The 25,927-nt window shown below is 43.6% G+C and overlaps 1 protein-coding gene across 2 annotated transcripts; it reads left to right on the plus strand.

The window, feature by feature from the left end:
* The first annotated feature begins 1,713 nt into the window (after window positions 1-1,713).
* LOC120614948 (putative tetratricopeptide repeat protein 41) lies at window positions 1,714-25,777 on the plus strand. Of its 2 annotated transcripts, XM_039877943.1 has the most exons (5): window positions 1,714-2,159; window positions 7,921-8,068; window positions 8,622-8,774; window positions 24,880-25,016; window positions 25,088-25,777. In XM_039877943.1, exons 1-5 carry the CDS (start codon window positions 2,120-2,122, stop codon window positions 25,120-25,122), a joined length of 513 nt encoding a protein of 170 aa, XP_039733877.1. In that variant the 5' UTR covers window positions 1,714-2,119; the 3' UTR covers window positions 25,123-25,777. The 2 variants fall into 2 exon arrangements, 1 of the variants encoding a protein (XP_039733877.1); XR_005656149.1 differs by lacking the exons at window positions 1,714-2,159; window positions 7,921-8,068; window positions 8,622-8,774 and adding an exon at window positions 21,091-22,808 and having other exon boundaries at window positions 25,105-25,777.
* The last annotated feature ends 150 nt before the right edge of the window (window positions 25,778-25,927 follow it).

The following is a 25,927-nucleotide window of genomic DNA, read 5'->3' on the forward strand; positions in this document are numbered from 1 at the left end:
CAGAGAGTTTGTTTTCAGCTATTTTGACTACTCTTTCATCTTTTGGAGAGTAGAATCCATTGATTCTCTACTATTTTATGATGATTGTAGAATTTCGCCCTGCCCTGGATGGTTTTTTTCCCACAAGGTCTAGATTTTCATTACTGACACGTGTCTGTCTGGAAGCACCAATTATATTATTAAGTCATTATTAAGTGCTTGATTGCAGTCATTCACCCATTCATTCATTCATTCATTCAGCTAACATTCATTGAGGACCTGGCCTAGCCCTAGCACCATGTCAGGGGTTGGGGTGACAGCGCTGAGCGAGGCAGGCAGTTTCTGCCCTCATACAGCTCCCGGTCTAGCTAGAAGTCGCTGCCAACATCTACATCAGTGATGAAGCATGACTTGTGAAATATGTTGGTTGTGAGGTGATAAAGCTGGCTTTTCATAGGAGCTGTGCCAAAGCCTAGACATTCAAAGAGAATTTCCCACTTCATAGCATTCCTTTTGGAGGCATCGATCCTATGATTCTGCTCTCAAAATATTTTTGCAACAGTTCTTTCAGACTAGCCACCATGGAGACTATTGAAAGAATTTTCTTTAGGCTCTGAAGGCACTTCCAAAAGAAAAGTTCTAAAACTATTTTGGACCATAACGACATCTTTGAAATACGTGTTAAACGTTCTTGAGGGAAAAGATCTTGTTATTTGTGGTGCATACATGCGGTACTAGACCACTTTTATAATTCCTTCTGCTGAAGGTGTTTTAAAATTTTAATGTAGTGCTTTTCAATGGGGAGACAATTTTGTCTTCCAGGGAATACTTGACAATGCTGGAGACCTTTCTGATTGTCACAGCTTGATGGGGGTTGCTGCTGGCATCTAGTGGGTAGACGCCAGGAGTGCTACTAAACATTCTACAATATACAGGACAGTCCCCTACAGCACAGTTATCCTGCCCCAAATGTCACTGGTGCTTGGGTTGAGAAACTCTGATTGAAGTGATATGTTGGTTAAAATAAAAGTCGGTCTCATTACTCTCCCTACTACTATTTCATAGTAGGCTCCCTGGGCAGCAGGATAATCAAAGGGTATGTTTGTGAAGGGGCCTCAGTTTCAGCATGAGAGGCTTGCTCGTTAAGAAAATGTACAGAGCAGAACATTGGAGATGTACAGGCCTGGGTCGGACACCCTTGGTCTCCTGCTTGTTAGCCATGTGAGCTTGGGTGTTTTATTTAACATTGTCAAGCCTCAGTTTCCCCAGCCCGTAGTAGAGAAGTAATATTCTCTATTTCCTAGGGTTTCTGTCTATATCCATTGAGGTCAGGCATGGCAAGAGCTTAGCTCAGTCCGTTCTCCATAGGCGGTGACTAGTACGGACCATGACCTAAGGATGAAACTGTATTTGTGCTTCCAAAGCACTGTGAATATCAACAGATATTTACTGAATGCCAACGGGACCCAAAGCTTAACGCTCAGATTGTGGGGTCTTCGCCTTCAAGAAGTAGATAGTCTGAAGTAAGAGGGGGAATACAAGACATGTCTTTGTAAAGAGGAAGCTGACAATATACAAATGCCAATTAGTATTTCTGGCAATCCGGGCAGCGAGACTCAGGGGCGGAAGGACTCCTGTAGCCAGGTGGTGGGTTGAGAGATGTCAGCCTCTCTGTGACAGGGGCTTCTGCCCCACTTAGACAGATTGGCCAGGATAATGGCCATGGGAGCAAACCCTGAGGATCTGAGTTTGGATGACAGCAGTAGGGAAATCCAAAGGGGAAACTGGATTTAAAGAGGAAGATGAGAGATTTTAAACATTTAAATTGCTGAGTTCGCAGTTTGGGAAAAATATGCAAGTGGAATCTGCAGCCAGCTGAGAGGAATGTAGGATTGGAAATCTGGAGAGAGACTGGGGAGACATCTCCCCACATGTGACTGCTGAGACCCCAAGAGGAAGCAGTGTCTCTGGATGACTATAGGAACTGGTTATTGGGAAACTAGTTATACTTTAAAGGAGAAAAGGGAAAGAGGACCTAGTGAAAGAGTGAGAGATTGGAAGAGAATCAGGATATCATAGTTTCCTCCGAGTCAAGTGGGAGTGGCTGACAGCATCAGTTGCTCCTTAGAGCGCTGGACAAATGAGGATCGAAAGAAGGCCCCTAGGTCTGGTGAGTAGAGGTCAGTGGTAACGCCTGGGATGGAAGCGGTGTATGCGAGAGGAGCCGAACGGCAGGGCTTTCGGAGGTGGGTGTGTGTTAATGAAATGGAGAAGCAGCACATGCTGATACCTGTTTGAGATGTTTGTCAGTAAAAGGAGAAAGATGAAAAGTCAGAATAGTACCAGGTTCAGGTCAGGTTTGACCAGGATGTGTGTGTGTGTGTGTGTGTGCGTGTGTGTGTGTGTGTGTGTGCGTGGCTGGGGAGGCAGGAAATGAACCAGGCAGAGAGGCAGATCGAGATGCCGGTGGGGACTCTGTGAGGAGGACAGGACTCCGAGAGTTCAGAGGCAGGGGCAGGTCCTTGGGAAGGAGGTTGGGCGTCCCTTCCTCTGAGATAAGCAGAAGGGAAGAAAATGGGTGAAAACACTGCTAATTTGAAATTTAAAAGACAAGGGCCAATAAGATACACCAGAAACTATAATTTGCCAATATCTATTCTGTCTTTCATTCATAGTAAATAATGTGCCCTCCTTCTGAGTTTTTAGCCCAGAACATGACTGTCTGGAAAGGACAGTCATGTCATTTTCCCAACTTTTTTTGACGCTAGATATGAGCATGTGCCTAAGTTTTGGCTGATGGTATATGAATGGAAGTGATATGGATAACTTCTGAGAAGTTTCCATGAAGTGAAGGGTGTACTCTTTTTCTCCTTTTTCCTCCTTCTTTCTGGTAGGATCGTAGATACGATGGCTGGAGATAGAGCAGCCATTTTAGACCAAGAGGTGTCCTGGGGAATGGAGATCAGGCAGGGTCAAGAAATGACATAAAAGGAACCTGAGTCTCTGACATTGTGGCTTGTCTGTAGCTCTGGGCCACCCGCTTCCTGACTTTTGCATGAGAGAGAAATTAAGTTACTGTTACTTTGGGTTTTCTGTTACTTGCAGCCAATTGTAATTCTAACTAATCTCTAAGGGCAGTCTTTCAGAGTAGGTTTGATCTCGGTAAAGTCAACACGGAGGCCATCTTTGAAGGGGAGGCTAGGGAGAGTGAGCAGCAGGGGTGAGAGACAGGACAGCTGCTGAGAGCGGGGCACTTTTAAGAGACACCTGAGAGGTGCGTGAGAGAACTATAGGCCCACAGCCCAGAGGTCCCTATTACACCTGGACGCTTTCAGGGCAGAGGAGATAATATCTCAGAGCAGTTGTAGCCAGTTTGCAGGACTCCTGTTGGAAAGCTCTGCATCAAGTGGCGGGAGGGCAGTTTGACATGGAAGATCACTTTCAGCGGGTGAAGGAAAGTAGAAAGGCTCAAAGTCTTTAAATTCACAACAGAGAGTCAGGCTCAGTCAATCTTTTCCTGGGCTACCATTGCAGTATAGCATAAAGTGATACATGAGCAAAGGTGATGATAATGCTGTCCGTTCAAATAGGGCCTTATTAGTTACCAAGTATATTCACATATTTTTTGCTTGTATTAATCTTTCTGAAATAAGATATTAATAGTAAAATGTCTCTAGCTCTCACTTCTTGCACTGGACATTGAAAAGGTTATAACCAACTAGTATATTCTTATGTGTTGATAAGGTTTTGATAGAGGAGCGATTTGAGGTAATGAAGTTTAAGTATCCTTGAAATAGAGACATTAAACTAGTAAAGGGAATTCAAATTCAAGTATCTAAGCAAAAACATGCCAAACATAAAGTTAGCAGTTGAATTCAAGGATCACATAGGAGTGTTTTTAGGTGTTCATTTGAATTCTAGATAGTATCCCCTCTGAGACCTTTAACCTACGTAAGAGATTGTCATGTTATTCTTACCTTCAAAAGTTTTATTACCATTAACTAACGACCTGTGAAGATATTTTTCAAAACTTATTTTTAGTTTGCAGCGTCTCTTAATAAATGTTTCACTATAACCATCATTTTATAAATGTTTAGAATTCCCTGAGAAATGATATAAATATGTAATCTTTTGCAAGTTTATTATGAAATGAGCTTTTCTTGGGTGGGTACCGGTGGCTGTGCCTGATCTAATGATGTGTCCCCTCAAGAGTGGTGTTCTTTGCATTTTGTACAGAGTCAGTCTGTGACAGAAATGCTTCTCAAAGTACAGACTGCTATTGGAGAACTCTATCTCGAAATAGGGGTGACTCAGGAAGGGTTCCAGCATCTCAAGAAAGCATGGATGAATCTGATAGACTTTTCACCCAGCGACTTAAAAGACACCAGGACTTAGTGAAGCAAGGAGGTAGGGCGGACACGTGCAGAAAGCCTAACCTGTTGTGTTTCACAGCCAGACTCCTGGGCTAGCCCCACGCACGATGAAAGGGAAGCGAACGCGTGTACTTTATTCGCTCGACTGTTTTGGCGGGCAGGCGGACATGTAGGGGAGTCGGCCGTGAAGCACTCCTCATGGGACAGGCCACCCTTTAAGAATGCCAAAGGCTGCTGTGATGCACCCCAGAAAAGGAGAAGGCTTTGAGCAGTAAGGGGGCGTTCAGAGCTCGACTCCAAAGCCAGCCTTTCCTGGTTCAAATCCCGCCTCTCTACTTACCAGCTCTGTACCTTTAGACACGTGACTTAGCCTTTCTGGGTCATTGAAAGGGAGGGATAAAAACAGCACGTACACTGCACGTTGCTGTGAGACTAACAGTGTTCACGGGAGACGGGAGAGCACACAGAATGGTTCCTGTAGCTCAGCACTCATTACCATTACCGGCAGCCGTTATTTGATGCCCGAGGCCACCATGGTTCCACTGTTAGAGCAGAGACGAAGAAGGTCTAGTGAATATGATATTAAGCATTGGTGACTCAATAATTGTCAGACTAAACTAAAGGACTCTAGACTAATGTCCTATTTAAATGGGCTCATCAGTTAGCTTTTGTTGCATGACAAGCCACTCCAAAACTCAGTGGCTTAAATGAGAGCCATTTATTATTGATTACTTTATTTTAAAATTTTCTTTTATTTTTAAATTACAGTTGACATACACTATCATATTAGTTTCAGGTGTACAACATAGTGATTAGACATTTTTATAACTTATAAGGTGATCCCCCTGATAAGTCTAGTACCCACTCAACACCGTCATAGTTATTACGATATTATTGACTATTCCCTATGCAGCAGCATTTATGATTGCCTACAGGCCTGTGGGGTGGCTGGAGGAGTCTCCTGGTCCAGGGTGGGCTCAGCAGATTTGGGCTGGGCTCAGGCAAACGTCTGAGATCAGCTGGCAGGGCCGATGGGGCTGGCTGTTCTAGGGCTTTACTTAGATGTCTAGTAGTTAGTTGTCTGGCTGAGGTGACAGAGGCGGCTGGGCCACATGTTCCTCATCCTCCAGGAGGATAGCCCAGGCCTGTTCTCCTGCTGGCTGTAAGATTCCCAGAGGGAGAGCAGAAGACCAGGCCCAGGCCCAGAACTGGCACATCGCGCTCTTCTGCTGCATTCGATTGGTCAGAGCACGTCACCGGCTTCATTCAGGTGTGAAGAAGGAGGCTCAGCCTCTTGATGGGAGGAGGCGCAGTGTTGCATTGTGAAAGAGAGTTGCGTACAGTTACTTTGGAGACTTCCAGATGTTTTTTTTAAATTTATTTTTTTAATTGAAGAAATGATTTTAATTTTTTTTTCCCCATCTACCTCTCCCCATCCCCAGATGATTTTACAATCTACCATTGTGGTTATAAGATCAAAGGTCACCTTGGCAAGGTACTTACTACCCTCCCTAGGTGTCATCTGTAAATTCACTTTTAATTTGTTGAATGAGTACTATGTATAAAGAAGGCACTTTATGCTCATGATCTCTTTCATCCTCAAATATATCTCATATGGTATATATCGTTATCCCCATTTTACAGATGAGGAAACCAAAGGTCTGAGAGATTAAATAACTTACGCTACTTCAGCTCACACAGCTTGTACATCTGGAGCTGGGAGTCCAAGCTATGCCTGTCTGATCCTAAAGCCTGTTCTCATAATCCCTTGCTCTTCAGAATCTCTTCTAGTGTTGACATTTATGAAGCTATAATTTTCAACGTATAGAGTCTTGCTTCCAAGTTGTTATCCTAATGCATGCAGGGCTGGTCATGGGCATGCTGGGACCTTGGTGAGCAGGGGACACCAGGATGGGAACCAGGGACACTTACCTGGTTTCTTGGACTGGCCCTCAAGAGCCAGCTGAGCAGTCCAAAGCACAGAGCTCCAAGGAATCTGGCAGACCTTGGCTTGGTAAAGACAAGTGTGGTTCTCCAAGGAGGCCGAACCAGCAGGTGGGGTGGGGGCCCGAGAACAGGGATGCTCGGAGTGGACTGGTGGCATTAGCAGCAGCTTCAATGGGAACCCTCTGTAGTACCAGGCTCCTGACAAAGGTCAGGCAGGGATTCAGGGCCTGGGCAAGCAAGGAAGGAGGGGAGGGGTGAAGATTCCAGCCTGACGTGAGCTCACACATTCAAGAGCTGTTCACCGAGCACCTGCTGCGCACCAGCGTGGTGAACACAGGGTCACCAACTCTGCCCTCTGAAGGAGGTGACACGCAACACACAAGTGAGCCGACAAATTTGATACATACAGGTTGTAATAAATGCAATGAAAGCTGCAAACAAGATATGGAGGCAGAGCGTAAGCAGGGCAGGGACCACTTGTGAAAGGGTGGTCAAGAGGCCTCTCTGGGAGAGACATTTAAGCGGAGACTTGATGGACCACAGGAGCCACATGCGACGAGGGGAGGGGCTAGTCCTGGCAGAGGGCACGGCATGTGCAGAACCCTGAGGTGGGAGAGGGCTTGGCCTGTCCTAGCAATGGAAAGAAGCATCCGTGAGCAAAGGGCAGGAGGCAACTGGGCCCTGGTCCTGTGGGGACTGGGCCTCCAGCAAGCATTTGGATTTTATTCCCAGTGTGTGAGGAAACCACCGCAGGGAGTTAGAGTGGGGATGGCATCGTCTGATTTGAATTTTGAGATCATTTTTGCTGCTATATGAAGAAGGAGACCAGGTACGTGCTTGCCTCTCCTCAATGCCCAAGTGCAAGGTGTGAGGTCCTGGATGGAGGCGGGGGAGGAGTGCGGTGGGCACCGGGCAATGAATGACATAGTACTGATGATCATTTAATGGTAGTCCTTGGTCATTAATACTGAATTCATAACACAGTTAAATCTGCTTTTCTTTACTGCTAGTAATGCTATAATGACACCTTCTGGGAACATTATTATGTTTTTTTTCTTCCCTAAAGAAGCATGGTTTAGAAAACACTTTCTACTTTTTAAGACTCTGTATAATTGTCAGAATATTTAACTCTCAATAAAGGAGCAAAATGTTGGGCCTCTGCAGAGGGCACATTCTCAAGGAAGTGTGTATCTCGGTTCAGCCCATTTATTAATTGGGTTTCTAGGGCTTATTCATGTGCTTCTTGTAAGGCTGTATCATCTCATTGTTTCTTATTACAGGACAGATCTGACTACCTCTGCAGGACTCGGTTACCTTGGTGATGACTGGTTTTCTACATCCATATTCTCATTCTATTTCTGACCTGTTCATTTGCAAAACAGGCTCAGAATTTGGTTTCAGTCTATTCTCTTAGACTCTGTAACTGCTGGGCGCACTCAAATTTGTTGCATGAAAACCAGCCCCCGTGCAGTGTAGGTCAGTAACTGATTAAAGAAAAAAACCCTGGCTATTGGCAGTGATGAAGAAATGATATAAATGCTCTGTCAGTTGACATCTTAACTCTCTTGTGGAAAAGAAAACCTGAAATACCAACTTCTTTGCCAAAATTTATTCCCCGCAGGCAGTGTCCCGAATAGCCTGGCAAAGTCAGCGTCTGAGGAGTACTTAAAAGAAAATCACATTTTGGAATGTGCTGCTGAAATTTCCGGCCTCCTGGACAACAACCCCCACGACCAGGCTACCAGGAAACAAACCGAAGGTGTTCTGATGTAAACATGTATTTTTTTTTCTTCAAAATTTTTGTTTTCTGTACTAGCTTTTATTGTTATGATTAATATACCTAACCCACACTTATGAATCCATTTCCCACCTAAGTGGGTTATGAGATGCTGAGCGTTTCTGTCCTCTGGTTCAGTGGTTCTCAGCCAGGGGCAATCTTGCTTGCTGTGGGGCCTTTGACGGTGTTTGCAGACATTTTTGGCCGTCAAAACTGACCGGGCTGCTACTGGCATCTAGTGGGTAGAGGCCAGGGATGTTGCTAAACATTATACATTGCACAAGACAGCCCCATAACAAATTGTCCAGCCTAAAATGTCAATAGCGTGGAGGTCGAGAATAGTGCCCTAGCTTCTTATAGAGATGTATGTACATCCTTATAAAATCACTTTGAAGGTCTTGAATCTACTATTATGAACTGCTCTGCTGTTCTGTATCTTTCTATATAGAATAAAGAGATGTTTATGAGAATTGTTTTTGATAGCACAGTGAATGTAGGCAATGTTTATTATGCCCAGTAAATAACACGCATGTGTTTAATTTTAGATTTGCTGCTGGAAACACTTCTCTTGCAAAAATGAAATTTCAAGAATGCTCAAATATCAGGAGAAGTTGGTTTGGGGAGAAAGACATCTTAGTTGGAGAAGTTATGGAATTTTTAGTGGATTTACTATTTTTTCCACTAAGAGATAGTGAAAGGTAAGTTTTTATGAAATGTTTTTAAAAAAGTAATGTATCTCCCCACTCCACCACCACCACCAAAAAAAAAAAAAAAGCCCCACAAGTGGCAGGGAGGCCTGGGGCCACCCATCAGGGGTGTCTCACTTCTTTGGTTCCAGCCTCGGAGGGACTCACCATGCCCGAGAGTTGTGTCCCCATCAATTTGTCAGGATACTGACCATAACGTGTTTTAGCCCACAAATTGTGCAGAGGTTTTGGCAGTAGGAAAAGTGGTGAGGAGTATGAGGTCACGGTGAGTGTTTTCCAGCATCATTAACATGCCTTGGGAGGAAGATGTCCTTACCTCAGGCCACTGTGCGGGCCTCAGCGCATCGTCTGTGGCACCATGGCCCACTGGTCTGTCTTCTGCAAGACCTAGGCCAGAGCCTGCAGTGTCTCATGCCAGGCTTTCCTGCTACCTCTCCTGGCTGCGGAAGTCCTCTCGCTCTCCTGTGATGTCTGGGGCTGTCCTCCGCTTCCCACGCAGGGCATCGTTAAAGTTACTAGAGATGAAATTATTCATGACACTGGTTACAGAAGAGTAAGGCAGCCTTACTCAGGCCCTTCATGATAGGTGCAGGGCCCACTATAAAGGGGTTTTGCAGAGGGGGAGAGAAATTCGGTCAACTCTGAATACGTGTGTGTGCGCACGCGGCATCTGTGGGTAGAAAATTATTAAGAGGCTACATCAAGGGTAAACAGGGAGCGTGGGGCGAGGGACGGAACCTGGCTAAACTGACTAAGAGGATTCTGCTGAAGGCAGGCCAAGCTGATCAGACACTACCTGGGCATGGAGAAGGAGCATGACTAGATATCGCACAAAGGTCAGATAGCAAGGATGGCTAAACTGAGCAGGATTCTTGCTAAAATTAGACAATGCCGAGATGAATACGGAAGTCCAAAAGTGGAGGGCTAGTTGAGAAAGAGCTCAGCAGAGCCTGAGTAGAGTTTGGTCAAGGAGAGTCTCTTCGTCAGCATCTGCGTTTAAAAGAGGGTGTAGGTATTGCCCTCCAGATCTAATCAGTGTGAGCGTCTGTCAGGTGCGGCCACTTCTCTTGACAGGTTGGCATGGAAGGAGGTTCTTTGTGAGTCCACAGAGAGACATGGACACCTCGCCCTTCCTTTGACCTGGCCTACACCCTTTCATAGCCGATTCAGCTGACCAAATGGCTGGGGACATGCTAAGTTAGACTGGGAAGTTGTGAAGTTTTGGTTTTGTAGCTCCTCTCCCTCCCCTCCCTTGAGCTTTCCACTTTCTTTGAGATAATTTCCCCCAATCTCTCACCAGAAAACCGCCCTCTGCCAGCTTTTGCTCCCAGGAAGCACGTGATGTTGGTAATCTCTAACACTGAAGTGCGGATCGGTGTGGAACTGTTGTCAGTGTTTACCTTCCCAGAGCAGCCCAAATAAGGGAGTACCTGAGGGTAACATTCTTGGTGCCACGCAGTGGTGGCGAGATGGTGGCCTCTGGGGTCCAATTGCCTGGGTTCAAGTTAGTAAAGTGAGAAGCTGGGCGCCTCCTTAACACATTGATATCCCATCCGTTTCCTCAATGGTAAACCAAGAGAGGTAACAGTATCTCCCTCACAGGATGATTGTGAGGACTTAAAGGTCCTGTATGTAAAGCGCTTAGCAGAATGCCTGGCATGTACCAGAAGAGTCAAATTGAGCTGTTAGCATTATTTTGCTACCCAGTGGGTACTTTTTGATGCACTTGATACCACATATACCTCCTTTTTTTTTGCCTCTTAAGACCAGCCCTGTGAGCAGAGAACAGGACATTCTTTAGGAAAGCAAGAGCTTGACTGTGGAACCCTTGCCTTGGAAAAGAGGGATCTAAACATGTAGCGTGCTGACCGAGTCGTCTCTGCTGCCCAGGCTGCCCCACCACAAATCCAGGGCCAGCAGGGCCCGAATCACGGACACTTAATGTTATTGCTGTCCCATAAGGGTGGACTCTGTGTCATATATTTGGATACCTTCTTTCCCAGCCTCGTTGCCAGTGGTCAACCTTCCGGAACAACTGAGAAGCCATTTTCCTTGCCGAAGCTTGTCCTCAGGTGACCTGTCCTCCACACTGGGTAAGACCAGGAGGTGTTTTTTGCTGCATAACTGGACTCATCTCTCAAACACATGTAGACCCTTTGTCCTGGTGGCGAGGGCCGCTCGTGACAGCTCTCCTGCACTACAAACATGATCTGAGGGATCCTGAGGGCCTTGTAGAATGAGGATGGGGAGGGATGGATAACCGAGGTCAAATTTAAAAATCGATAGTAAAAAAAAGGGATAGAGAAGAATGAACAAACTGTCTTAGGAGGAACAGGGGTACGATTTCATGAGATAAATGTCATCTGCTCTTGCTCAGCTTTGCACCCTTTCATCGGACAAGTTTCTTTACTTCCTCACTTTTCATTTACTGTCACTTGTCTTCTAACCCCGCCGACTCCCTTTTGCCCGCACCTGTGGAAGTCATCAGGAACATTCTAGATATGTCTCTGCACTTTGACTTCGTTGGTCCTCACCTGCTCTAGTATTTGACAGTCGGTCCCTTCCTGAAACGATATTCTCCTGGCTTCTGAGGTTACCGCCCCCATGGACAGCCTCTCTGATTATGCCTTCTCGGTTTCTTTCGTAGGTTTCCTCTTTCTCTCCCTGACTCTTGTCCAAAGGTGGCGTTCTCTTGGGTTCTGTTCTTGGACGCGATGCTTGTCTCCATCTTAGCGCCTCAACCTCATCTGCGTTAGGGCTTCTGGCATCATTCTAAAATGATGGCTTCTCATCTCCTCCTCAGACGTGTCATCAGCTGCATGCTGTGTATCCAACTGCCTATCGGACTTCTCCATTTGGGTACTCCAGAGTATTGGGGCAACATTCTGAAGATTGAACACATTTACCCCCCTTTCCTGACAAAACACTGCTTCTCCCATCTCACCCAGTGCAGACAGCGTGGTATCATCTTAATAATAGATCTTAAGGATGTTTATTATCAGTCACTATGCTAAACACACTATACATTTTCTCATTTAATCCTCACAACGGCTCTCTTATCCTCATTTTGAACATGAGAAAACTGAGGTTTAAGAGATTAGGATGCTTGCCCAGCTTCGAAGTGGTAGAGCCAGGATGAGCACATGGGAAGTCTGATTGCAGAGCCTCTGTGCCTAACTACGGTGTCACTAGCCAGCCTGCCCGACGTTAACACTCAGGCTCCTAACCATGTCAGTCTACTGCGCGTGTAGATGCCCCAGTGCTGCCAGCATCAGGACCACGACACTCACTGTGACACCACACCTCAGCAGGTCTCCTTTCATGTCATCCTCCTTCCTCTGGGTCAACCGGTCTCCCTGCCTATACCCTCACCTGCTTTAGTTTACCCTCCACATATCCATATCCTGGCGAATTTTCTAAAATGCAAATAAGATCACATCATTCTGGTAACGAACACTCCAGTATTAAATCCCCAAACCCTTAGGTTTGAATTCATACCCTTCACGAGTGGCTGGTCCTTGGCTTCACTCTCCAGTCTCTCCTCCCAGCTCAGGAAATTCTCTAAGGGGAGAGATTAGTCTGACTCATCTTTGCATCGCAATCCTAGTGTCAGTGTTTAGTGAATGTTTGTTGAATGAATGAATGACTGCAATGCTTTTTCAATGCAAAACTTTGAATTTCTCTTTTCCAGAATCCAAAGGAAGCAAGCAACTGAGTATTATAAATGAGCGATAATAGTAAAGGAAATGCAAGCAGTCTGGCCAGCTCTTCACTTGTCAGAAAGCAGCTGAGCATCAGCCTAAGCGATACCTCGTGTAAATTATGCAGTTGCTCATATCTAATTCTATTAGAAGCAGGTGACTTTTTCCATTCTTTTGCTTGCATACTTTGCTTATTTTAAAAATGTCTTCATTTTTGAAGCAAGCAACTCCTGTTCCACATACTTTTCAACTTTTTTTTTTTTGCTACCTATTTACCTACCCTCATCAGGAAAATGTCTTAGTCTGTTTGGGCTGCTATAACAGAATGCCATAGACTGGGCGACTTAAACAGACATTTATTTCTCATAGTTCCAGAGGCTGGCAAGCCCAAGACCAAGGCACCAGCAGGTTCAGTGTCAGGTGAGGGCCATTTCTTGGTTCATAGATGGCTGTTTTCTTACTATGTCCTCACCTGGTGAAAAGAAGGGCCTGAGAGCTCTCTGGGGTCACTTTTATATGGGCACTAATCCCATCCATGAGGGCCCCACCCTCACGACCTAATCACCTCTCCAAGGCCCCACTTCCTAATATAGTCACCTCGGGGCTTAGGCTTTCAGCATGAGGCTTTTAGTGGGGGACACAAACATTCCGTCCACAACAGAAAGTAATCTTTGAAAAGTCTTTTCCATCCCATTCTTCCTCCTTTTGCGGTAAAGCACCATGGCCAGCCATACCGCTCTCTTGTCAGTGTGGACTCCCTTCTTTCTTCCAGTTCTGTTTTAAGACGCCGTTTGTACAGCAATAGCCTTTTTATACTTACACCTGTGACCCTAAAGTAACACATGACTGACCGGAAATGACAAAATGGCTCGTCGCGTTGGACCCACCTTTGATTTCACTTAGAGAACGTAGGACTCGGAGCCTCAGACCTGGCCCAGAGATTTGAAGGCACTCTCTGATCAAAGATAAAAATTAAAAACTTAAAATGAAATTAAAGTTAAAAATCGAAATTAAGAATGTGGCCTTAAATCTTACTAGGAGGCGAGGTTGGGCCCGTTCACTCCTCTCCCACCTGTTGCTTCTGCCATCGCTGTCATTATCCCTTCACGGGAGGTGTCTCCAGTCTTCCTCTGCATTTCTTCCACCAGAGCCTTAAAATCACTCCCTGCGGTTTACAGCGAATGTTCGGTTTCTTCTTCACTGGTACTAACTCAGTTAGGTGGAATTTATTTTAAGAGCAAGGGCTTCTGGCGTCACTCTTGAAGAACTCCTCAGAGGCCAGATGAGAGGTGAGGCCGACTCAGGCTCTGCTGTTGCCAGGGACAGGGCGGCCGGACCTGATCTTTTACTGCCTCAGTACTTATTTGGCCCAGTAATAGTGGCTGCTCAGTGAGTTCTGTCGTTTGCCCGGAATGGTGCTGCCAACTCGGGAATTGAGGAGAATGGAGAACTGAATTGGAGGCTACAAATAATGCTGGGACAGCAAGCTGGAGACAGGCCGCAGCTGCAGGGTGAGGCGGGGGTACTCAGGGCTGTGAGACCCACAGGGCGGTGCATCTCAACCTTTGTGCCTCCGATGAGTGGGTTACTGGTGTGACAAATAGAGACGTGTCAGCCCTTGCGTGGCTTCATTTATTCTTCTTGTAGCCTATATGAGAAATCTCATTTTCTATAAGAGCAGTGACTATACTATTGGGGCTCCTGAAACAGGATGCAATCTACTTCAGAACAAAAGTCTGGAGAAACTTTAGATTGTCTTGACTAGGAGACAGGGAACACTACTGTCATTTAGTGGGTCGAGGCCTGGGATGCTGCTCAACATCTTACAATGTCCACGACAGCCCCCACAACAAAAAATTATCCAGCCCAAAATGTCAATAGTGCTGAGATTGAGAAAGCCTGACCTAAACCTACCATCTTCCCCAGCATGTATATTTGTCATTCATTTTACAGTAAAACATGATTGATTTTAGCCTCGTCATTTGCTGAGGGAGGAAAAAGGCTTAAAATATTTGCTACATGCAGGGAAAGAATACTTTCTGTCTATCGATTAAGGAGTTTGTGTGTATGTATGTGTGTGTACATTTTTTTTCCCAGTAAGGGTTTCCAGGCTGAGAGCATGAAGGATTTGTTTACAACCAGAAAACAAGTGAAAATCTAGAGGAAATTAATGAAAAGGGAACTAGTATATCTAATCTGCTTGCTTTGTATAGGATTTTGTGTGGTTTTGGTGTCTGCTCTATGATGGAAGAATAATACACTTATTTCCTTTCAGATAAGAAGGCATCGGTAATCACAATTTCAGTGTATTCGTGACTTCTTAAATAAGTCTCTACAATACGTTTTGATTTTGCAATCGGTTTTCCATGTGGTTACGATCAAGAACTTTTCTGTAAGGAGCCCATTCTTGCCACCATTTTATTGTTTTTATCTTCTGCTGTTGATTGAAGTTGATCATTTAACATAAGGCCCACTTCTGGCTCACAGGAATATTGTAGATGGTTAGTTCTGCTGGCAGTGTGGGATTCTTGTACTTTTCTTTCAATCTGTGACAGTGAAATTAGACCAGAATCTTCAGTACTGAGGATGACAGTATTGGGAGGAAAAGTAGAGTGTTTATAGAAACTTTTGAATCAAGTTGTCCTTCAATATGTAAGAAATATTTTTAGTTTTCCTGTGTAGAGGAGGAAAGCTTTTCCTCGACCCTCTTAAGGTCCCAGGCTGGGACTGAAATTAAATGGAAAAGACAGAGACTGCCACCCTCGTTCCACTGGGCCCTGAGGACAGAAATCTGGGAGGCTGACTTTGGTAGGAAGTTCAGCCTTCTGCAGCTTTTGTCAGAGGATCTCCTAATCACAGACCAAGCAAGGTGTCTCAGTGATGGAAACCCACCTTCGTCACCCAAACATTTTTCCTCTACCCTGCCTAGGTTCTCCCACTGCGGCCCTGTAAAATTAGACTGACAGAAGACAGATTAACGAGAGAAAGTCAAATAGAAGTTTCTTAACATCTGCATCACCCTTACACATGGGAGCACTCAGTAGTGGCTAACCCAAAGTTGTGGTTAGAATGTGGGGTCTGTATCCCTAACTTAGCAGGAGAAAGGGGTGAGGAGAAAGGGCACTAAAGGAGAAGCAAGGGACTTTTTTGAACGATAAATGGGCCCTTAGAATGGACATCCAACATCTGTCTGGGGTGTGGTGCTAGCTTCTTGTGTCCTGAAAGAGAAGATCCAAGTTTCTCTTGGAGGTGGGGTTTTATGCTGGCACTTGAGTCCTTTTGGGGGGGGCTCTGATTTTAGGTACATAGAGATTTCAGGAACTCAAATGCCTCCAGCTCATAATTTATATGTCAAAGTGGCATACCTTGGGATAGCCTACCCAGATCCTCTTTACCTACCTTTAATGGAAAATGTCTATCTAAATGGAGTGTGCTTTCAACTGTTACGGTTTTAGATTCTTCTGAGTAGACTTCATAAAATAAGTGAGCCAGAGACCCATATGGTTGGGTCTCTTCACCATTAGGTATTTTTAAAGAAGGCTTAGGCCCTTTGTCGTAAAAGTGTGTTGGAACATTAGTCATCAAAGTATGCCTCTTTAAAGTCCATACTATGCATTTTTTTTTTTTTTTTTTTGCATCGAGGATAAAGAAGACCTGTGGTATACTGACAATTACACTGCACTTATTCGAGTGTTGAAGTGCTTTATATATCATAATGCACGATGGAGTTGTGAGGATGTATTATCTTCCCTGACTAGTTTGTAGATCTTGGGGGATTTGGGGAAATCATTTGCCTTATAAAGATAAACAAACCTCCTACCACCCCCACCTTGGAGAACTCAGTGGGAACCTGCCTCTGTGAATGGCAGCTCAATTGTAAGTCATTGCTGACCTGTGCTTGGTGACTTTGGTTTGGAATCTCACGTACGGAACTACTATTTGTTTCCTTTGTCTGTAGCTCGTGCCCCTTGTGGGGACAGTTCCTTCGGTGCTTTGCAGGGAGCTGCTTATCACTGTGAAGTGGTTCCCTATGTTCCCCAATACAAATTTTATGAATGCCATGTGGCCTGTATTTCATCCTAAGTTCTAAATTTGGCGACAATGTCTTGGTCTTTTCTGGATACAGTAACAGAGAAAGACAAAAATAGATGGAAACAGGTTCCTTGTGCTTGAAGGACCATCCTAAGTGTTCTAGGGGATACAAAAACAAAAGATGACGACTCCTGCCTTCAAAAGATGATGACTCCTGCCTTATTTTGTTAGGAGGCAAAACAAACCTATGATAACAAATATGACACATGAACAGTTTAAAGTATAGCTTGGTTGGAGGTGACTGAACTGGAGTTTAATTTTAACTCTGCCATAATCAGCCATTTGACCTTTGGCAAATCACAACTGTTACTCATTCAAGGTTCATGCGTGCAATGCTTCAAAAGGTCGATATTCAAAATGTCAAGGTTCGGAATAAGGTAAGGTTTATTGATCGAGAAGGCACTAGCTTGAGAAAATGGGGGCCTTAACGCTTGTGCAAATCCATCTTAAGAGAGCCCCAAATTCAGTCAATCATCTTTTATGTCAAGAGGAGGGAGGAGGAGTGGGGCAAGGGGTGGGTGGGTGAGGACAGTAGACAGCTAGGTGCTAGCAGGGATTCAAGGAAGAGTGCAAAATCTCCAAATCTCTTTGTTCCTGGTTGGTCTGTGGACCCCCGCTGGTCTGAGTCTGGTCTCGAGGCTCCTGTAAATCTTTGAGAAGCAGTCATTGTTTTGTACATATTTCCCCACCTCTTCAGGAGAGGCGTCTTCTGACAAGGGGGCTGTTTTTGCAAGATGCTCAGACAATATCTATAGCAGGATCTATTAGCCTGAAGGCCATGGGAGAAATGCAGGCTAGAGTTTGTGATAGAATCAGAGGGGAAGGGAGGGGAGAGAAGGGAGCAGGGGAGGGCGAGGGATCAGGAGCGCATTTCATTCTGTTATACAACCTCTCTGGCCCAGGTCAGTCTCTGGGCCCATCTGTAAAATAAGGGTGTCCAGTTTTGGGGGGCCTTCTGCAGAGTTAATACTCTATGCTTAGATATAAAGGAAGATAATAACCAGTAGCGGGAGGATTTTCAGGGAAAGTCTCTTGGGAGGACCCCTTAAGGAAGTGGAGGATGTCAGTTGGCAGAGAAGGGACACTTCTATGCCAAACAAAGGTAGGAGTAAACAAAGATGTGGCAGGGACCCCTCGGGAGCTGGCGCGAAGGGCTATGAGGAAGGGTGGGACAGGAGGTAAAGAAGCAGGAAATTGTGGCAGTGTGCCAATCCGAAGGCAGTCCTGCCTGCGGGCAAGTGGAGATTTAAGGCCGAAGAAGGCTTGGAGGCCATGTTCCTCTCGTGGGCTTGTTCTATTTAGGAGGTTGTTTTGGAAACTCTTTGAAGTTACTTAGAGCCCATCAAGGCTTCCTATAATCTGTCCACAAGTTCAGAGTGAGGCAAATGCCTATATAAATTAACCCTGACCCTCCTTATCTCTTTATTCTCTATCCCCTCAGCTATATTTTTCTTCATAGTGCTTAGTAATACCTAAAATTATATATTTATTTGTTTCTTAGGTGTTTTTTCTTTTAAATCTGCCTCCCTTGCTAAAAAGAAGGGACTTGATCTGTTTTCACCATTGTATACCCAGATCTTAGAACAGTGAATAGTGGGTGCTCAATAAACATTTGCCAAGTGAACGAACGTAAGACGAAGGTACCTTTGCTAATTCAGATTTAGCTTTCCACTTAAAAAAAGCAAATATTGATGATTAAGTGTGTTTTAATGTCACTTACTTATATTATCATAATTCATTCAATCATTCATTCATTCAAGATATATTTAGTTCACCTTAAAGTAGCAAAAACAGATTTTATTCAGGACTGTTGTAACATGGGAAGAGATAGTATAGAACTGGGCTCATTTCTGAATACAGCAGGGGAAAGTTGGAATTTATAGCCAAGGAGAAGGGTGGGGGGCAATGGAAGGAAAATTATTAAGATGTACCATCAAGGATAACGGGATTCTGGCTAAATGGACCTAACAGGATTCTCGCTGAAGGCAGGCTAGGGTGATCAGACACCACCTGGGGGTGGAGGACGAGGAAGACAACTAGCTGCCTGGTGAGGATCAGATAGGATGGCTAAACTGACTTAGCAGGATTCTTGCTAAAATTAGACAATGCAGAGATGAATACGGAAGTCCACAAGAGGAGGCCTAGTTGAGAAAGAGCTTAGAAGAGTCTGAGTAGAGTTTGGTCAGTGAGAGACTCTTTGCCAGGTGACAAACTCTGTTTTAGTTCCTGGGGATATCGCAGTGAACACAGGCCAGATAGGGACCAACACTGCCTTCATTGAGCTCATACTGAGGCAGATGGCTGTCAGACAACTAAATACAAGCTGTTTAGCTGCAATTGTAGAAAGCGCTACTCTGGAGCTGGTGGTTTGGAAACTAAATACATAGTAGCTCAACTGCAGTCGTGGAGAGTGTTATCATGGCAAAGTACAAGCACTAACAGGGGACCTTGATCTGTGAGGTGGAGGGGCACGCATGGGGGATGCTTCTCAGGAACTGATGTGGAAAATGAATCTGGAAGATGAGGAGCTACTCGCTAAGTAAAGTGGGGAGAGGGACAGGAGTCATCCAGGCAGTAGGAACAGAATGTATGAAGCTGGGGGGAGCTAAAAAGGCCAGTGTGGCTGGAGCGCAGAGACCAGTGCTGGGGAGAGGGTGCATGGGGAGGGTGTCAGAAAGGTGCTGGGCCAGTCATAGGCTCCTAGGCCCACTCAGGGACTTGGGATGTTATCATAAGAGCAACTGAAACCCAAAGCAGAGGGGGTGTTAGGAACTTAGAGTCATTTGTTTATCTAGCGTAGTGTTGGGGAGGAGGCAACCTTCCAGCTCTTTCAACTGGTCTAGTAATTAAATCTACATGAAACAGATTAACAAGAGAAAAATAACCAAATTTCATTACATATGTGTATATGGGAACCCCACATACTTGAGAGAGTCAGAGGCAGAGTTAAAGTGTATATGGCATTCTGAGCTAAGGATGAGTGAAGTAAGATGTCTTGGGGCATCAGAGGGTAGGAAGGTCATTGCAGGATGATATGAACAGATGTTCAGTAATTAGAAGTTTGCCCTGCCATACAGATAAGTCAAAAGGTTATCGCTGATCACTTCTCATTATGGGTAAGGCCCCTAATTTAAATTCTTCTAGGTAGTTAAGGGGGGTACAGAACTTTCTCTGAAGCCTGAAGAGTCTCAGTTGCCTTTAGCTTAAAATAATCTGCATACCACAGAGGCATATCTTGGGGTGACTCATTCTAAACCCCTGCAGTAGTCATCACAAGCAGATTTCTAATACAATACGTTAAATATGTTAAAGATTCCATCAACATATTATGAATCCAGAGTCACTTTTTAAATTTCTTTCCAATGTGAGTATTTTGACCTCGCAAACAGACTCTGAACAGGGGCCTTGTGATTTTTCTTCATATCTTCAAAGCATCAGAAACGTGCTAATGGTGTGGAAGTACTCTGTCAGTGCAGGAAATGTGGGGAAGTGGACTAACAGGGTCTTTCTGGGTATTTGCACAACTTGGGTATTCAAGAGAAGCCGTTGGCTGTGCTCCAGGCTAACAACATTGAAAGAAATGATTTAACTTGTACTTTAACTTATTGAAAACAAGAATCTTTAGTTGACTTTTCAGATTTCAGCTTGGATTGTAGATTAATGATAATAATTGCTAGTTTGAAAGTCTTAGCACTTTCCTTCATCTTGTATTATTATATTCGATCAGCACGTAGAACACAGTGTAATCCTCCAAGGGGTGTGAAGATAATGGGCTTCCAGCGATGATAATTCAGATTTTAATTATACTCATAACATTTTAATGCATGAGATTATAGTAAGCACATATTAAAATGACAGATTTATGAGAGGGTGATAAATCCTGTCTTTCTTCTGATCACAGTTTCGTGAGACACTTGCTCAAAAATGAAATCTTTTCCTGTTGCAGAAGTCCTTTCAGCTCATCTCATCTCAACTCTGATCCAGTTTCCAGAACAAACCTAATAAAACTGTTAATTCCAGAGATTACGGTACTAATCCTGACTCTAACAGGGTTGTGTGTGTGTGTGTGTGTGAGTGTGTGTGTGAGTGTGTGTGTGTGTGAGATTTATATTTCAAGCTACCTCTGACACAGAGCAATCTCATTATTCTCATTCTCTGATAAGTGGTTTATATCTGCCATTTCAATGGGAGAAAAAAACCCCAGAAATGTGGTTTTTCATGTTCCATTATGTCAAACTGGGTGTTCTGTACTGACTTGTTTATTTTGGATGAAGTGTGATAGATGAACATTATGTGACTTCCCTCTCCCTGGAGTTCTTTTTGAAAAGAAATGCCAACTATATCAGTCAAATGTAGAAGGAAGAACTTAAACAACAGCTCCAGAGGGTGATTTTCAGTAGGGCGAGTCAGTCTTTTTCTCCTCATTTGATTTAAAACGCTTGGCTCAGCCAAAACTCTCTTCTCTACGGCAGGCAGTAAGTCCCTTAATCCAAAAAGTCAGGTAAGTGATATAGACAAAATTTGCATTTTAATTTTAACTTTAACATATAAATGCAATTCTTTCCCTCAAATTTTAAATTTAGGATCAAAGTCTTTTTATTTATTTATTTATTTATTATTATTTTTTTAATGAGTCCTCTGATTGGTATTAGATGTCTCTTTCTCAAAATGCATCGTTCACAATTTCTAGTTTTGGCTTCTGTAGGGTGAGAACTTGGATAATTGTGGTGCAGTATGTGCAGCATCTTTGTAGATTGCTACCTTTGGCCTCCCTCAACCTTTTACAGTTGTCTTGCCCTCTCGTAATTTAAAGGAATTTCAAAGCATTCAGCCTATTTTCATAAAAAACAACTCTCTTTCATTTTACACTTATATCTTATTAGTTTGTACTATACTTAATTCAATTACCAAAATTAGACTAACAAACCCGATCGACTCTTGGTCACACTGGAACTCAATAGTGAGGAACAGAAGTTTGCCAGCACAGTAGAGATGTACCTACCTGCTTAGCTGCAGGCATTGTGTGCCCTGGGTATCAGGCAGTATGTGCTGTAGAGGAAACAGAGGGCCCTGGTTAATCCAGCAATCCAGTTTATGTCTGTTAACAGAGCTTCCTTTTCACTTGTGTGGGTTTAATAGTTTTTAACAGGTTATAAATTTGTAAACGCTCTTGGTTGCAGGAATGTGTCAAAAAGCCCTCATAAATGGATAAAATCTTTAAACCTGGAGGGGGACTCTAGAGATCCCTCAGCTAATTTTAAAGCTGAAGAAATAGCAGATATGTCCTATGACCTACCCCAGTGCAGTTGATGGGAGAATCTTAGGAATTGGTTATTAGAATCATTGAGTCTCAGAAAGACCAAGGGACATCCCCAACCTTGAAGGTAGTAAGTAGTAGACTTAGGACTTAGAACCCAGTCCTCTGACCTAAATCCCATGCTCGTTCTACTGTTTGTGGTCTTGTTGGGAAGATAAGTGCATAAGAGATAATTGCAGTCCAATATGATCTGTACTGTGACAGACATTACTAGAGGCTCTGGGGAAGCACATACGAGAGGCAACAAGGAAGACTTTCCAGAGAAAGCGACTTGGCTGTGAGTCCTGACAGGTGTTTGCCTGGTGAAGGAGGTGAGGAAAAGCATTTCAAGCAAGAAGGATCAGCGCAAGTAAAGGCAAGGGAGGGTGAATTAGGGTGGTTTCTTTTTCCAGAGAAAATAGCAAAGATACCACTTTACTTATAAAGTATTGAAAAAGAAAGGAGGAGGGGCTAGGAAAATTTAGCATTTCAAATCTGAGAATGGATTTTCAAGGAAGTTAGTGGGACCTTCCCACCTATTCCCACCCCCAGTTCACACTCTGTTGGAAGTAATGTGGATATGGCTCTGTCAAGAAATACAAAACAGATGGTTCTTTTCTAGATGTACTTTTTGGGAATATTTCCTAAGGAACCACTGTGACAGGGAGAATAGTGTTCTCTTTTCCCACTTCTAGAAGTTATGGTCCTTGGATCCTGGGGACCTGGATTTGAATCCCATTTCTGCTCTTTTCTGGGTTCGTGGATATAACTTCTCTGAGTCTTGATTTTCTTACTGGCCAAAGGAGATCATAATGTCTGCCTATGGGGTTATTCCGAAGATTTAATGAGATAATGTATGCAAAACAACCAACAGAGTAAACAGTGAAATGTTAGATGCCTTCCCCATCCAGAATGAAGATTCGAAGTGGGAGGAGGGTAAGTGACCTCTCTCCAATTTAAGTGAACCCATCCTGGTCTGTCTTTCTTCCCTGGGTTGGGAGGACTAACCAGGCTGGATAGTGCCTCCAAGCCGGTACCGATCCAGAGGGAGGATGGGGTGGAGCGGGGTTGGGCCCGAGGCAAGGATGTTCTTTCCTGGCTGCTACTGTGCTTGTGCCAGAAAGAATAATCAGATTGTGTCCAAGAAAATTCTGAAGTCAAAGCTGGAAGTATAGGTCCAGCTGTAAGTGTGGGCCATGAAGGTAAAAGGCCCCAGGAGCCAACGTGTGTGACATGAGAAAGAGTCCATGGAGCATGAGCCTGACACAGTGCGTGTGCCAAGGGCACCACTATGTGACAGTCTCAATCCTGCAGCAAGTCAGATCCTCTTATGAGCAGTCTGTGGGATCTGCTTATTCCCATCCAGAGGATCTCTGAGAATGAGTTTTTGCTCAGCTACCACATGAAACATTCTGGTTCTGTTTTTTTCCACTTCACTTGTAAAGGCCAATTAAGGCCAATGCAGCATGACCATCCTGAGCGGGGTAATTCACAGGTGCATTCTGTTGAGCTAGATTGGGACAATTGGCAACATCATAGGGAGTCATGAAAATAAGTAAAAACAAAAAAACACAGATTGTTAAGCAGAGACAACGGCTGAAATGATCAGATTTCCAGCAGAAGCTGTGGGCAAGATATGACTTAGGCTATGACCCATGAAGCAGAGCTGCAGAGAGAGAAGATCTCTGCAAATAGAAGCCACAGCTTATACTCAAAAGGACAATCCAGTTGGGGGAAGAGGCAGCCTAGTGCAGCAGTCAAGGGCAGGGGCTTGGGGATGAGGCGGACCTGGGATTGCTCTACCACAAACTGGAGCAAGTTTCAGTTTTTCTCATCTTTAAAAGATTTGAACATACACTAAAAATTCTCTGGATGGACACATGTAGGAGAAGACTGCGCAGATGGGGACCGAGATGGGATTTTTCACTTTATACGTTTTCATTTTTGAACCATGTGCATATATGCCCTTTTAAAAAGAGTAAATGAAAACAAAAAGACAAGTGATTATAGTTTATACCTTATAGGATTATACAGGCCTGATGGATGGTAATTACATAAATTTGCTGTTATCATTATTATAAATACAGGGATGCTGGCTGGGTCATCTCTCAGTGTTTTTTTGCCCTTAAATACCCAGAAGTCTCTATCACATATCCAAATGGATGCCCTATATGAACTGGCCTTGCATTACGCATATTATCAATGGTACAGATTCAGCCTCTTAAAAGCAGTCTTGTAAATGGATAAAATGAATAAATTAGTACCACTTGCAAATTAGATTGTAACATGTATTTCTTTCTTTCTTTCTTTTTTTTTTTTACTTTTAACACATTATAGGAAATTATGTTAAATGATTGGCAATGGCAACTGGCAAAGATCCAGCAGGTCTGTTATTGATATATAACATATATAACCTTCACCTATATTCACCAGTTGTTAACATTTTTGCCACATTTGCATTCTCTCTGTCTTTCATACACATACAGACACATACATAGTTTTTTTATGAACCATTTGAAAGTTGTAAAGGTGACACTTTTATTTCTAAATACTTCAACATGTGTCTTCTGAGTACAAGCACATCCTTCCATATAATCGCAATACAATGATCAAACTCAGGAAGTTTATCCATCACTTAAGACAATTGTCTAATGTATAGTCCATATTCAGTGTTCCCAAGTGTCCTAGCTGTTTACTTTTTGATTCAGAATCCTATGTAAGATCTTCCTTTGCATTTGGCTAGAGCATTCAAGGAGGCTTGTTTTGTCTTTCATGACACTGGCATTTTGAAGAGTCTAAGTCAGATTCTGCCCTACCCTCCTTGTCCCAGTGTCCTTTAGTTTCTATCTTTCTGACTGTTTCCACATAACTAGACTCAAGTTAAATGTTTTTGGCAGGAACACTATAATAAATAATGTTCCAGTGCCACCTTTTATAATATTTTTCCCCCTTTTAAGTGTGTGAAGTCAGGAGTAATTGTTCAAAATTCTAATATTCTTATTTTCAGATATCCAGCAGGTCAGTTATTGATAAGTGACTCTTGTCATCACATCATAATTGAGGCACTGGGCTGTTTGTGCAGATCACTTGATTTAAGGGTGACCTACCTGGGGTCTCTCCTTCATCAAACCATGGATTCCTGCAGTGAGTTCCTCTTCTGTCTTACAAAGAAATATACTCTGGTTATTCATGTTCTGTGTATGACCTCTTGACAGTTGTTGATCTTTTGCAGCCTTCTGAGGGAAATTGAGCAGATCTGGAGTAGGAGATGTTGGCCTCAAGGAGGGAGCCAGCAATATTCTGAGGATTCTAGGAATGGCACCTCACTATGGGAGCACTTGCTGAAATTGAACTACCACAGTGCCCAGAGTTCTAATACAGTGAGTTCTGCAATGTGCACGAATGCAGATAAGCTACAGAGGGCTAAAAGCGTGGACTTGGCATCTTACACAATTTCAGATAAATCAAAAGGTGCAGAAAAGGGAAAAAGATTTTGAGACCCATTACTTCCATTTCTGCTGAGGAAAAGACCCAACAGAAGACACAAAATAATATTGAAATGTAGAATGGCCCAAAAAAAGAAGCATCGGAGAGAAAAAAAGATCATTGCTTTTAGATTATTTCTGTAGGTAAAATGTATGGTGTAGTAAAGTTTTCACAGTTAAGGATTTTTGTCAGCTGAAGTTGAGAGTGGAAAAGACCAAATTACCAGCATCCCCTGCTATGGCCTCTTAGCACAAATAATCCCTGCGAATCCATATCTGAGCTCATCTCAGAAAGGTAGCTTTTTCATAGCCTAGATTATAGTTCAATTCCTCAGAAGTATTTTTTTTTTTTTCAGAGATCTCAGTTTGAGAGAAAAATCGTCAAAGACCTCAAGTGATGCTAATAAAGAATAAAAATTATCATGGGTTCTTTCATGTCTGTAATTTTTTTCTACTTGTCTTTAGAACTCTTTGATGAGATATTTTCTTTTATAACTCCTAGGAGTGATGTTAATCAAGGTCTAGGGATTTGATTTTTTAGCCCCTTAAAATATTATAACACATTTTGCT

Source organism: Pteropus medius, unplaced genomic scaffold (assembly GCF_902729225.1).
Source record: "Pteropus medius unplaced genomic scaffold, Ma_sr-lr_union100, whole genome shotgun sequence".
In the NCBI taxonomy this organism is placed as follows: domain Eukaryota; kingdom Metazoa; phylum Chordata; class Mammalia; order Chiroptera; family Pteropodidae; genus Pteropus; species Pteropus medius.